The sequence below is a fragment of the Thunnus albacares genome, chromosome 1 (assembly GCF_914725855.1).
Source record: "Thunnus albacares chromosome 1, fThuAlb1.1, whole genome shotgun sequence".
Taxonomy (NCBI): Eukaryota; Metazoa; Chordata; class Actinopteri; order Scombriformes; family Scombridae; genus Thunnus; species Thunnus albacares.
The window spans coordinates 11,611,023-11,624,339 of NC_058106.1; the positions used below are offsets into that span (position 1 = coordinate 11,611,023).

At 38.7% G+C, this 13,317-nt stretch overlaps 1 protein-coding gene across 8 annotated transcripts in view; it reads right to left on the reverse strand.

The window, feature by feature from the left end:
• Positions 1 to 13,317, reverse strand: part of chd9 (chromodomain helicase DNA binding protein 9) — a 76,120-nt gene that overhangs the window by 29,623 nt on the left and 33,180 nt on the right. For all 8 annotated transcript variants that reach the window (XM_044329970.1, XM_044330071.1, XM_044330062.1 and 5 more), the window contains one exon: positions 3,935 to 4,043. In XM_044329970.1, coding sequence (XP_044185905.1) covers positions 3,935 to 4,043 — 109 coding nt within the window. The remainder of the gene's footprint in view (positions 1 to 3,934; positions 4,044 to 13,317) is intronic.

Genomic DNA, 13,317 nt, shown 5'->3' on the forward strand with positions numbered 1-13,317 from the left:
GGCAGCACAGTACACAATGTTCCCTCAATCATGACTCATGACAGATTTATTATCAAGGTTCTCAGTGTGAGACTACTTCCTGCTTAGCTTACGCTTAGATAAGTTAAATTATCTCCTGTGCTACTTCTGCAGCTTGCCCCAAACAATGCTGGATTTCTAAGGCCAATATCAATATTTGGGAGTCAGATAACAATATATAAGCTGATAGTCATTTTTTTTGATAGATGCATAACACAAAAAATCTTAATAATGATCCCTTAGAATTTATTTTTTTATTATTGTGATCAATAATGTACACAACAAGTAGGAATTGTACAAAATAAAAAATAAACCCCTCTGCTGTCTGGTGGAAAAACTATAAGTGACCTCAAACCTATTCATTCATTCATTCATTCCCTATTCATTTCTGTACAGCAATTTCTTAAATTACATATCAGCTGACATACACACCAACAGGTTATATCTGCAATAAGCTGATATCGGCCTGGACAACTTATTGGTCATAGCAGAAGTCACAGAAACAATGTGCAGACGCTGTGGTAAAGGTAATGCTACTGAATCAATAGTACTGATCAAACCTTTAAATCATATAAAGATCTGAACTCTCTCATTGTCCTTTTTTAAAAATTGTCACTAGCTATGTCATTTTATTAACATGATGTCAAATGTTTAGAAAATTACAATAGGATAACTGTTCTGTAGGGTTGTAGTCAACCAAAGAAAATCTTGGTCAACTAAAATCGTACATAATCTTCAACTAATCGATTAGTCGCGGGGGGGTGGGGGATGTAACAGGCACAGAGTGCACAGTGAACTCAGCACACAGCCAAACATTTCTCTGTTCTCTATTTCGCGTCTTCAGGTTAAGCTAATCAATTGTTGCTAACCCTCTTCACTTTTCCAGCATTTAAGGAAACAACAGACGTAACTTTTTAGCATTTATTAACTGACACATTGTAGTCTGTGCTGTACATTTACTGCCAGACTGACAACTTACTACTAACCTTTTCCTCTGCTCTGCTCGCATCCACCATCACTTCTCTGCCACTCACTCTTTCCTACTCGCTACGCAAACAAGCAAGCAATGCCCTATTCCTAAACACTACCAATAGTTTCCTTGGTAACGACACAGACGTAGACTCACGTACCAAACAGCGCTGTACAGAGGCTCCCAAACGCTGTTGATTTCTGAATTAATGGATATTTGACGTTATTTTTGGCATTAAAACATTTTTTTTTTGGCCTGGCGGGGTTCTTGTTGTGATTATTATAGGAGAAACACTGATTCAGTAAATGTTCAGTAAACGCTCAGTAAACGTTGAGTACAGTTAGACCCAGCAGTCTCCATTAGTTGGGTTGAGTTCAAAGTTGTGAAAACAACGGGGGTGTTTTGAATACACCTCACAGGTAATTTGTTAGTCTGTCCCTCCCGCCGCAGGAAATAATGGATTACTCCTGGAAAGCTATTGATGTAGCACTTTTCTCCTTATGAAAATACCACGGAGATTATTCGACCAATGAGAATTTAGTCAGACAAGAGCATATCGACCAACTAATCGACTAGTCGACCAGCAGACTACAGCCCTACTGTCCTGTCTACATTCAAGTATATTTCTTCCAACACTATTGCACCAATAGTCCCTATATTATATTTCTTGTTACTGGACAAAAACATGCATCACAAAAAAAAGATATTTTTAAAATTACTTAACATTTTCGTCACACTAACCCACATTGAAAATGACAACATGACAACAACCATAACCCATGAATGACATTTCAATAAACCAAGCAAGAGATCCAGAAGAACAGTACACTCCATAGAACACCACAAAAAAGGATTTAAAGGGTATCCAGCTTCTTTCTATTCCTTCCTGTCAAGCCTTTATAATTATCATATGCGTGGGCTGCTGTATCCTGCATAAATACATGAGCCCCTCCTAATGATAATATGTAGTTAATTAGGAATAAATGCCACTGAGCCAAAGTTAATTAGGTGTGCAATATAATATCCCCATGGAGATATACCCTCACATCCCCAAACCCAAGCTGACCAGAAGCCGCAAAGTCAAACTTGCTACATGCCATGACACTAGGGCTGAACCCCTCAGGTGGCCATGCTTCTCTCCTAGCTGTCGGCCATGCTACTTTGACTTCTTTCACAGGATCATCCTAAATGAGTCATCAACAGACTGTTTTAATTAAGGCCAGGGGCGCCATTTAACGTAATTATATCATAGGCAACAGTCCGGATAGGACGCAAAAGTAGAGAAAGAGAGATGGTGGTGGTGCGGAGGAGAAGACAAAGTCACTAGTCATTCCCGCTCATTCAGACATGTTACTCTCTACATAGAAAATATCTGTCATGATTTAGCAGTGAGCAAAAAAGCACATGAGACAGAACTGTGTTTGGGATGCTAAATGGATGACAAACTCAAGTGTCACCTACTTTAATTGTTATTACTGACCAGGTCAGATTTCATATAGATGAAAACAGCCATAATATTGCTCTGGGTGTTTGATGTGGCAGTTGATCAACACCAGACAGCAGCTGTTCATGTTTTCATGTATATGAATAAGAGGTTTTGGCTTGATTTTAACAATTCCATAAACCTTTTTCTTCACAAGACCTTAAAACATTTTTACCTATAGTGACATAATCCCATATTCAATGATAAATTGAAATCTGATTGTCTTTTATCTTTAATTATCAAGCAACTGAGATGAGACTGCATTACATTTAAACATATTATGGATACAGTTTTACATAACAGAAATTATATTTCCTCTCCCTGGTAATTCACATGTAAAATTCAATTCACCTTATTTACAATTGTATATATATTTACACAACTCCTGTTTTATACTGTACATATTGGAGTATACCATTAGGATGTACGGACACCTTCTCCTGGCATTTTTTTCTTACAAAAATCTTAACTCAAGGTGAGATTGGTTGAAAATAGAAAGTGATATTGCTTACTCTTAAGAAAAAAAAACTGAGTTAATTTAATTTCTTCAGGTGTTATATTGTCAAACAAACAAATCCCTGGAGGATTCTAATTTCACTAGCTGCTGTGGCAACAGAAAATGAGAAAAAACAGAAGTATTAAAATATAATTAAAATCCAATGGAAGCTCACATTTCTTTTGAATTACAGTTTTTTAAACATATTGAACATCTAAATAAACATTAATGTCATCATCGGTTCTTCACATGTTTTTTTCTATTTGTTTTTATGTGCGTGTGAAAGTGCTATTGTTGATGCTTTGACCTAAATAATGCCTCCCTGCTGTCAGTCAACTCCATCGTCAACAGAGATAAGAATGTGTACTTGAGATAGCCACTCACTGCATGACCGCCACCTGAACCACAGAGTCAAGCCTCCTGGGCTCAATCCACAGCTGTGAAACCTTCCCTTCTGCTCATCAGCAGTGTGAACAGTCAGACAGACAACACCACTTCACTCACCGCCTTGTACCAGAATGGTAACAGATCATCAAAAAAATCTCTTACACCCCTGATTAGTCTTTGTGACGGGTGCGTTGGTGGAGTAGCCACATACTAAAAAGAAGGAGGGAAATCTGCACTCTGTCTTCACTTGCTCAAGTAAGATACTTCAATATATACACGTTTCAGTCAAAGACCTTCTTCAGGTACTGAATACCAGAAAGGTAACAGAAACAGAGCCGGACTTTCCCTTTGTCTTCCTCTAGCAGAGGTATGTTTCCACAGATAATAACACCAAAACCACATCTGAATGAAGTGGGGAATTTAAACACAGCAAAACATAGCTCAATTCTAACCTAAAACCTAAGTGTTATCTCAGTTTAGGATTAATTTGTGAAATTAAACGAAATAACTGTCAATGTACTGCATGTTTGTAAGTTTGTTGTGTTTATTTGTGAGTGTATGTATATATGATGAATCTTACCGAGTCGTCGTCTTTAGAAGTGTGTCGAGGTGGAGGGTCATCATCCGACTCCTCCTCTGAAGACGGTGGCTTTCTCTTCTTTTTCTTCCCAATCTTTATGACAATTTTCCTGAGGGAGGGAAAACAGAGTGTGAACACAATAAGACTAAGGCCAGAGTAATGAAATCCTGTATGTAAAGTTTACTGCAAGTATTGTGTGTTGACAAATGTCTTAAAGATGCTGCCCAGAGGTAACTGGTGACCACCTGAAGTATTTGAGGAGTATATGCATGAAATCAAATCTGCTTTGGGGGCTTGTTTGAACACAAATGAGATATATTTAACTTCCAGTGTTTGTGAACCTCACAAATAAAATCAGTGTCCATGTCAAAAGTTCTAAAATAGTGTGACAATGAAAAAATATCTTAAGTCTGGTGGAAAAAAAACAAACAAACAAACAAAAAAAACAGGATACAACAATGTGTTTACAAAATCAAATTCAACATACTGCATGTGGAAATGAACTTGTTCATGCGCTCAGCTATTCTGCATGTATGGATCGGGGGATAATGACTCAAAATAAGACACTTTTACAACAGTGTCCTGAATCATGTTCTCATCAATTTAGGCCTGAGGCCACAACCATGAAGGCAATTTAAATGAACCATGGCTGTGTGAATGTAAAGTAGCCCACCTACAGTAAGTGCATTTACTTCTCAACCACCATTTTTCAATTCAATTTAAATAAATAAATAAAATCAGAATAATTCTCAAGCATCACTGTGACAACATGCTGAAAATGAAAGACATCAACCCTTTAAAATGTTGACACACTATTAACACAAAATCAGCAATTTTTGTAAAACCTTGTCATTGTAAAATTTAAGGTAAATAATAATATTAAATATAATTAGGAATTCTAGTATATAAATTATTGTAATAGCTGTTTCAGGTAAGTACAACTGGCATTTATTTCAAAATAGTCCGAACGTCAAGTTATTTTCACTGGTAGTAGTTTAGTGTAGGTTAGCTAAGGCTAAATATACATTTGAATAATTTAACTGCTTTTTAGTTGGCTAATAAGGAAACTGCTTGGATGAAAGTCTGTATGTACAGGATTAGAAGAGAGGAATGAGTCTGTGTTGTCAAAGCCATACACAGACGTTACAAAGAGGCTTACGTTGCGAGACAATGGCAGACAAACTAATAAGCATTGTGCTGTCAAAGTCAAACATGTCTTGCAGAAGACAGAGACATTCAAAAACCATTTGATCATTTGACAGTAGACTCCACTTACATAGCCCACTGTAGGTTTGCACCGGCGTGCAAGATGGAGAGGAACACGTGCTCATAGATTTACTTCCGTTCACTGCATTTGCAGCAGTAGCCTATATTCTATAAGAATCCATGACTGTGCAGTCGTCAGCATGAAGTTTTTACCCCAACATACATACAACAACAGATTGGGAGGCACTTGAAGGATAGAAGGAAATGCTTTCACATAAAAACACGCTCACAATAGGAGCTGCTGAGGTTTATGGACTTAGGAATTCTGTGCTTTGCTAAAGCTCCTACTTTGTCGACAGATTCACACCAACATTATTTGCTCATAATTTGGCCAAACTTTTGCACATTAAGCTGCCATTGCTACTTTGTGAGTGATAAAATTCCTATCATGGCTTTATGTACAATTGTAGTGCAAAGACAGACTGCTGGGGTGTTTTGGATATCAGGAGCCTACATAGCAGCAGATTTCACAATGAATAAACACAAGCTTCTACTTTTCACCAGTGCCTCATCCTCTAACTCCCTCTTTTCTCTCACACATATTCACATATTATTTCTGTGACCTTTCCCCATATATTCTCTCACCACATATGCGCACACTTCCTATCCTGCGTCTCTCCACACGTATTATCTCTTGCAAGCCACAGGCGCCAAATCTCTGGCTTGGTGTGATGTTAATGGGAAAAAAAAAACACTGCTATCATGCAGACACACAGCATCTTCCCTCTCTGACTCAACAACACACTTTCATGCACAACAAACCCACCCCCGCCTTTCCACAACGGCAAACATGCTCCATACTTCACACAAAAACACACACATACACACACACAAGATCAAAAGCCCCTTTTATACAGAGATCCTGCAATATTGTCGTAAAGACCCGTCATTATGCCGGCTTTGCTTTTTTTTTTACACTGAGCCAAACAAAGCCGGCATAATGCCGCCCCCGTGTGTGATTTTAGATAATGTGCCAGCTTTCCAGAATCAGAAGGGTGACATGTAACACAACAGCGTCGGCGTCTTATGTGTGTAGTCCTGCCATGCCGGCTGTCCCTTTTACACAGACGTCGATCCAGCAATGTGACCACCTCCGCTACCGGCGGCTTAATGGCGGAAGAACAATGCCCCCCCCCCCCGTTCTGTGTTCGTACCTTTTATACAGAACGGTGAGGCGGAATAATGGCGCAACATTCCCGCCTTGAACGGACTGTGTAAAAGGTCTATAGTATATGCAGGCCAACCCAGAGAGACTATTGCATGAGCAGGTATGTCTCTAGTGAGTATAGTGTGCTTGGGTCCCTGGAGGCTTGTTCATGAGATTACTTTGGAGACTCATATGAAGTGTGAACAAAGATTCCCACACTAACCCAATACCTTCTGCTGTTAGCCAGCAAGTCAGTTCTTCAGACACCAAGCAGGCCCTCTATTTGGTGTCTAAAGGTCAGACACTACTACTTAGTGTCTGACAGGAAGTCAGCCTGCTGTACAAAAACTTGTTGAGACAGCAAATCAGTTCATCAAACAAATCAACCTGGTTATTTTTTACTGTTTCTACTTCCTAATTTTAAAATTAAATATAAAATTTAAATATAAAAAAAGTATTTTTAAATCCAGCTTTAGTTCAGCTTTCAAGTCCAGCAATTGTGGTGATTGGCTCTCCAGTCAATCCAGAGATGAAGAACGTTAATGGCCCTGTAGTTTTAGTCTGCATGCACCCCGAGCACAAGTGCCAAAGGACATGTAAGCAGAACAGAGACCCACACAATACAAAAATCTGGAACAGTCTGTACATTTTTATCGCAACTCTACAGGTTTCTGTAAAATACAAACATTTTCTAAAAAAAGTTGACTTTTTCAGACTCGATAAGCTGGTCTAGCTAATCAGTTATCAAATTAGCAGCAACACCTGGCCAACAGAGGTTAGGGTTAGTAAACCAAAAAGCCTAACTGAGAAAAAAAAACATAGCAAGCCGATACAGACTATGTGATAATCTCTATTAAAGACATTTCTGGACAAACAAACGCTCAAATGTCAGTACTGCACTGGGTGGCCACGTAAAGAGGGAAACAGCAGATTCTTCCAGCAGCATGATGCTAAAGAACTGTCCCTTCTTTCTGGAATCCCTACCCCCTCTGGATGATATTACATTTCACAAATCCTCTTGACAATGACAATTTATGGTTGCCATGCAACGTGCCCTTGGGAGTGTATTTGGCAATGTGGGCGGCAATGTTCATGGTGACATCACTTCCTGTGAAAAACAACACCAGTACATGTCCACTGACACTATGAATGGCTGACAAATGTGCCAAGTCAGTGTGACACAATGAAAAAGAAAAAAATTAACCAGCTGTGACACCCAGAAGAATAGAAAGAAAAACATTATAAAGCAGCTGAATGGGACAGAACACAATGTTCTTCCTCGACCAAATAAAAGCTGGCTAGGATAAGGGCCTTGCAGAATAACAGTGTCACATCACCAGGCAGCAGCTCAGCAGCTAACAGCATACAACAGGGCTAAAGCATCTCTCTGATCCACATATGGGTAAACTTGAACTGTGAAATGAGATATTTGAGGGCTGTGAAATCATCATTTGAGCCAGTACAGACAGAAAACATTGATAGCGAGGTGGCACCTTGGTAGTACCACTTACTGTATTGTAAGTATGGCATTCACAAGGGCAACATGGCAAAGTGAGGGCTTGATATGATGAAAACTATATTTCCACACAGAGACACAGAGAGAGAGAGAGAGAGAGAGAGAGAGACAGAGAGAGAGAGACCAAACACCAAACCAAACACCAAAAGCGAAAGCCACATCTTAGTAATGGTTACAGCCTGTTCCACCCTGCTGTGGACCACCCAGGGGTTTACTAACACCAGTGCATGCACGCCCTTTGACTCAATCGCTGCCCGACAAGCTGACATATATTAACCCAAATGACAGGGAGGAAGCTCAAATCAGTGTCTTACTGAGAAAAAGAAGCCTGAAAGCAGTCGGTTTTACTCTTCAGGGGCAAGTTTGAATCTATCTGATGCAATGAACTACACATAGTTCATTTGCATAGACAGTTCTTTTCATAGAAAGAAAGAAGTGTCTATGCAGAAAGTTCTTTCTTTGAAAGAGGCTAACACCCTGTACAAGCTCATAGCCATATATTCCCAAAATCTAACATGTCTTGCAAGAAAATAAACAAATTTACTGGTTGAATGATGCATAACAAACTAACCCGGGTCACTGACTTCAAGAATTCAGTTTCTTTCTTTTCTACACTGTTCACTTGCAGAAGAAGAAGAACAAATGAAACTCTGTAGAAATCAATTAAAATTAAAATTAAAAAATGTCTAAATATATCTGAAGAATTACAGTAAGACAGTATACTCAGGGTTAATCATGGGCTAACTGCAACACATTCAGGGCCTCAAATGTTTTGCAATATACTTTGACAAAGAGATACACACATGCAAAGTTTCATGTTACTCAGTATTTCACCTCACACAGTCCGCAGTGCAATCTGCTCCTCACAACAGTGAGGGGTACGTTCCATTTAGTCTCTTCTTCACGATGGTTATTTTATGAAAGTCTGCTTTAAAAAAATGATTGTGGGCACATTAAGGCATGTGAGCAAATGTCAAAGCAAGAAACTATGTGAACAACTCCCACTTAATTCATATTGAACCACAATAATACCAAAAAAAAAGTCAATCTTTCGTCTTCTGCTAAAGCACAGTATAAAGAAAGTGTGGCATATGAATCCTCTTCATTTCAAAAATGTAAATGTGTAAAAAATTTTAAAACAAATGTTATACAACTGTGAGCTGGTGCGCTATTAAACTATGATTAATATTCAACTAGAAATAGTGGAAGAGTAGCCCTACTTTTAAACCCTAACAACAGCACTGGTGGATTAAATGTCATTAAGATATTTCTTCAGGCTGAGCTGGACTTGTTTTTGAGAAAAATATCTAAAAAACTACTCCTAAATTACTCACGATGATCCAAAACTTTTCATCTTTATGACTGATTGAGGCTAACTTTAGTTGTATTTTATGATCGTTGCTTTGTTTATTCTGACTTAAGGAGGCAATGAAGTGATTGATTTTCTATAATTCAAACAGGAAATAACAATAGGAGATTGGAGTGATGACAGCACTTATGTATGAGAGGGAAGCTGTGCTTGATTTATGTTTTATTATTTTGAAACAAGAAATAAAACAAACATTTAATTTCAAAATCTCTACTTTCAAATTATATTTCATTTAATTTTCTCCTTTTTTTACATGTCATTACTTAAATTATTTCTTCATTAAAAATGTCCTGATGCAGACACAAAACTAATATCTTATTGTATGAAAAAGAAAAATCCCCTTAGTAACAGACACTGAAATAAACATCTTTCAGTTCTAACTCCTGCTGATACCTTCATCCTCTGAGAACTATCTTATCTAATTTCACAACTGCACACCACCTTGTTTCATATTTACACATTTAGCTGCATTTCCACCTGCATGGCACCGGCTGCTACTACTGAAAGAGGAAAAGGTGATTTATTTGCCTCCTCATCAGCATTTAAAGAGGCCATCCAGACATAAGCTTGCATCTCTAATTAGACTACAGCTGCCCCTGATCTGACATTAGAGTGATCCCTGATGATAGGCTACCAGTAGCTCTTTCCTGAGAGTGATAGGCTAGTTGCTGTTCAAGGCTTGCTTGGCTCCCATCCTCCTATTGTGCCAAATAACCTCCATCCCTTGTCCCCCCAGTGTTGTACTGCCCTACTTGGCATGCTGCCACTGGGAGTGTATGTGTGAGGGTTTGATTTTAATAGAATCGAGATATGATAGTGCTCTGCAGGCCAAGACCATGATGTGCTGCTTAAGCATCGCAGAAAGGCCTTCTCCCTTAAAGATGATCTACCTCAGAAATTTGGATCGTGTGGGACTGACTCATCTTTGAAACTGCTGTTAAGTGTACTGTGTGTGTCTCTCATCCTGAGGGGCTTATTGAGACAGTAGTGCTGGTCCTTGTCAGGAAATCCCCCTTCTTATGAATGGAAGGCTATAATCTCAGTGCCACACAGCAGCATACAACTGGAAACAGTAGTAACAGCACAATCCAGCCCCCTCTCAAAGACAAATACTGTATCAGCGCAGTGCACATGGCCACACAGGGGATTTCTGCTTTATTCAGCAAACATTTAAAAAATTAGGCAACGCTCTCACACATACACATACATTTGCATGACTTTCTACACAAAGACATGCAACACAAGCCCACAAACATGTTTATATATCACACACAAGCACACATGTGAACATGCACACACGCGCACCCTGCAAGGGATTAACTAGGAAAACAATTAAAAAACAGCTTTGGCTTTTCCTAATGAAAAACTGGGGGAAAAGAGATTAGATTAGCTTGCAGGCGAGCACTGAAATATGAACAGCTATATGCTATGGTATATAGGCTAGACTTAAACCTCCATTTTCTATCATGTAATTGATCTCACGAGCACCATTTTGTTTGATATTTCCCTGCTACCCTGCTGCTTTGTAGTATCAGCATATTTAGAACATGCCTGCTCACAGGAAACATTAGATCCACAGCTCTGAGCATGCTGGAAGAACCACATTTATATTAGGAAAAAAAATGTAAAGGAGAAGGGGGAGGGAGAAACAAAAAAGGGAATGAGCGGCACAGTGCTTTCATCTGATGATTATATTAGGTTATTTTTCAGCAGGTAGGCTGCCTAGAAAAGCTAATTCCAGCCTGCAGAGAGCTGTGATCAGTCAAGCCTGGCCTGTACAATAACCCTTGCCTCACCAAAGGGATCATCTTGTCATATACAAGATGTGCCTTGTAGAGCAGTTTCACACCACAACTACAATCTACCAATGTATTTGTTTAAAACGTTAAATGAAAGATTATTTTGTTATGCCCGACATAAATTATTGTCTGCTAGAAATTAAAATGCGGTCTCTAGTTTTTCAAAACCATTATTATCTGATGATTATCTGTAAACCCTTGAAATTTATATTGATATTTGTAATACCACTCTACCACAGACCAATGCTCAACACTGCAGACTCTCTTTTAATATAAAGGAAACTTGTAACCTTGTAAAGAAATTTCCTTGATGTCAAGGCACAATAGTAAAGAAAGATCACTGACAAAAACATAACATTTATCTTGTTCATGTTCCTACTCCACCTGTCACAGCGGCTGGTGCATCCATATTTTAAATCAGCTGCTTTCATTTATGTTCATCATTAGTGAAACAGATTTTACATATGATGATATGACCCCTAATTCACTTTGCAAGCAGCCTGAACAGTAAACTAGCCAAGTAATCTAGAAGGCTCTTAATACCATTTAAATGGAATTAATGATTCTAGTAGAAACCAAGGTGGTCATGACAGTGTAGTGGTCTCAGAGAAACAGACCCTTAACTACACAGACAATTAGGATAATAGTCTTATCTCAGGCCCCATTCCCTGCTTAAAGAACAGTCAAATACAATGGAAGAGAGAGCCAACTCTAAAACCCCAAACACACACAAGCTTTCTGAAGACAAAATTGCACACATCCTCGACAGAGCAGAGGCTGAAGTAATGACTTTAGTGGAAGGTTAGTATCGCTGGAGCTGAGATGCATTAATATTTCATGGGGAGACCCTGGGTGGTGCATGCATACGAACAGGACTCTCCTCCGGTATGAATCTTTCCCCGGAGCCTCTTGTCAACATGTACGCAAGCTGTCTCTATCACCCCACATTAGCAACAACTATCCCTCTCTATAGGTGTGTAGACACATGCACCGATGGAAAAAGAGTAAAAACATTTTGACCTGATCAAGATCCAACTTGGATCGAAACATTGTCCGTTTCAATTAAAATTTATTCAAACTGCGGCTTTGGATTAAGTGTGCAGTCGTTCTTCTTTCCCCATCGGTGCTGTCTTTTAATAGCACTGCACCTACGTGATGTGTGTTGTAATTGCAACTGCTTCTGTGTAGACACATACATAAAAGCAAACACCAGGTTTCACTGCATTTGGTGGTTCAGGCCAACCCCACAGAAGTCAGTGCACTGCCACCACTCCATCCACCACACAGAGGACATGGAGGTGCAGTCCAAGGTAGAGTTTGAAACACAAGTTGCAGCACACTCACGGCCTTAACGCAATTACACCAGCTCAAATCTTTTAGGACAATACATTTTTAAAACATGATTATCATTATGAATTCAAAACAACAGCAATTCCCTTTTGACTGAAGTGAGCTATTCTGAGACTTGTCACAGTTTTATTTGTTACACCTGTTATATCAAAGTCGTGTTGTATTACGGGTACAATGTTTGTTCCGCTAGCAAGCTTCCTCTTGTCTGTCTTGTGTCAACATGAACTCACTAGTACCAGTGTGAGATGTCTAATGATGTATGACTTGTGTCTAGTAAACCTCATTTCATTTACAGGTATTATCTACTTTTTTTCTTATTTTTATTTAAAATGAGACAATACTTTCTGATTATTGTAAATACAATATATTTGCCTACTTTTATTTTCTTAGCTTCTTAAATAAGTCCAAAGGCAAATGTTGATAAAGAGGAAGTATAATCAGGCCATTTGGAGTTCAGACCAAAACAGTTGTATTTATGTTTTAGTTTTCCTGTTTACATTACAATGCCATGAGCCTGTGACTGATCATGTTCTGACTTCTCATGATTCAAGGCCTAAACCTGCCTGCCTCAATCAAACTGGACATGCTGTTTTTGCCACTGTCCATTATGGAACACAACAGAAGGAGGTTTATTAGCTGAATTTTGTTATAATTGATAAGTTAAGATAAACTCTCCACTTCTAAGTATCCATGTTGCTCAGAGAGACCTTCATCAATACGTACAGCTCTTCAGAAAATCTGACACAAATCTAATTAGTAGAAAGGTAAACACTCAATTAGCATGAATATTTGCCAACAAAGAATCTTCACACCTTAGATGAAATATTCACACATTCCCGCAAGCATCTTGTAATGAACAAACCGAGCTATACGTCACTGCAACACTCACCAAGATCCTGTATATCTGGACTTCTTTTCTCAGTTCAAAACAACAAG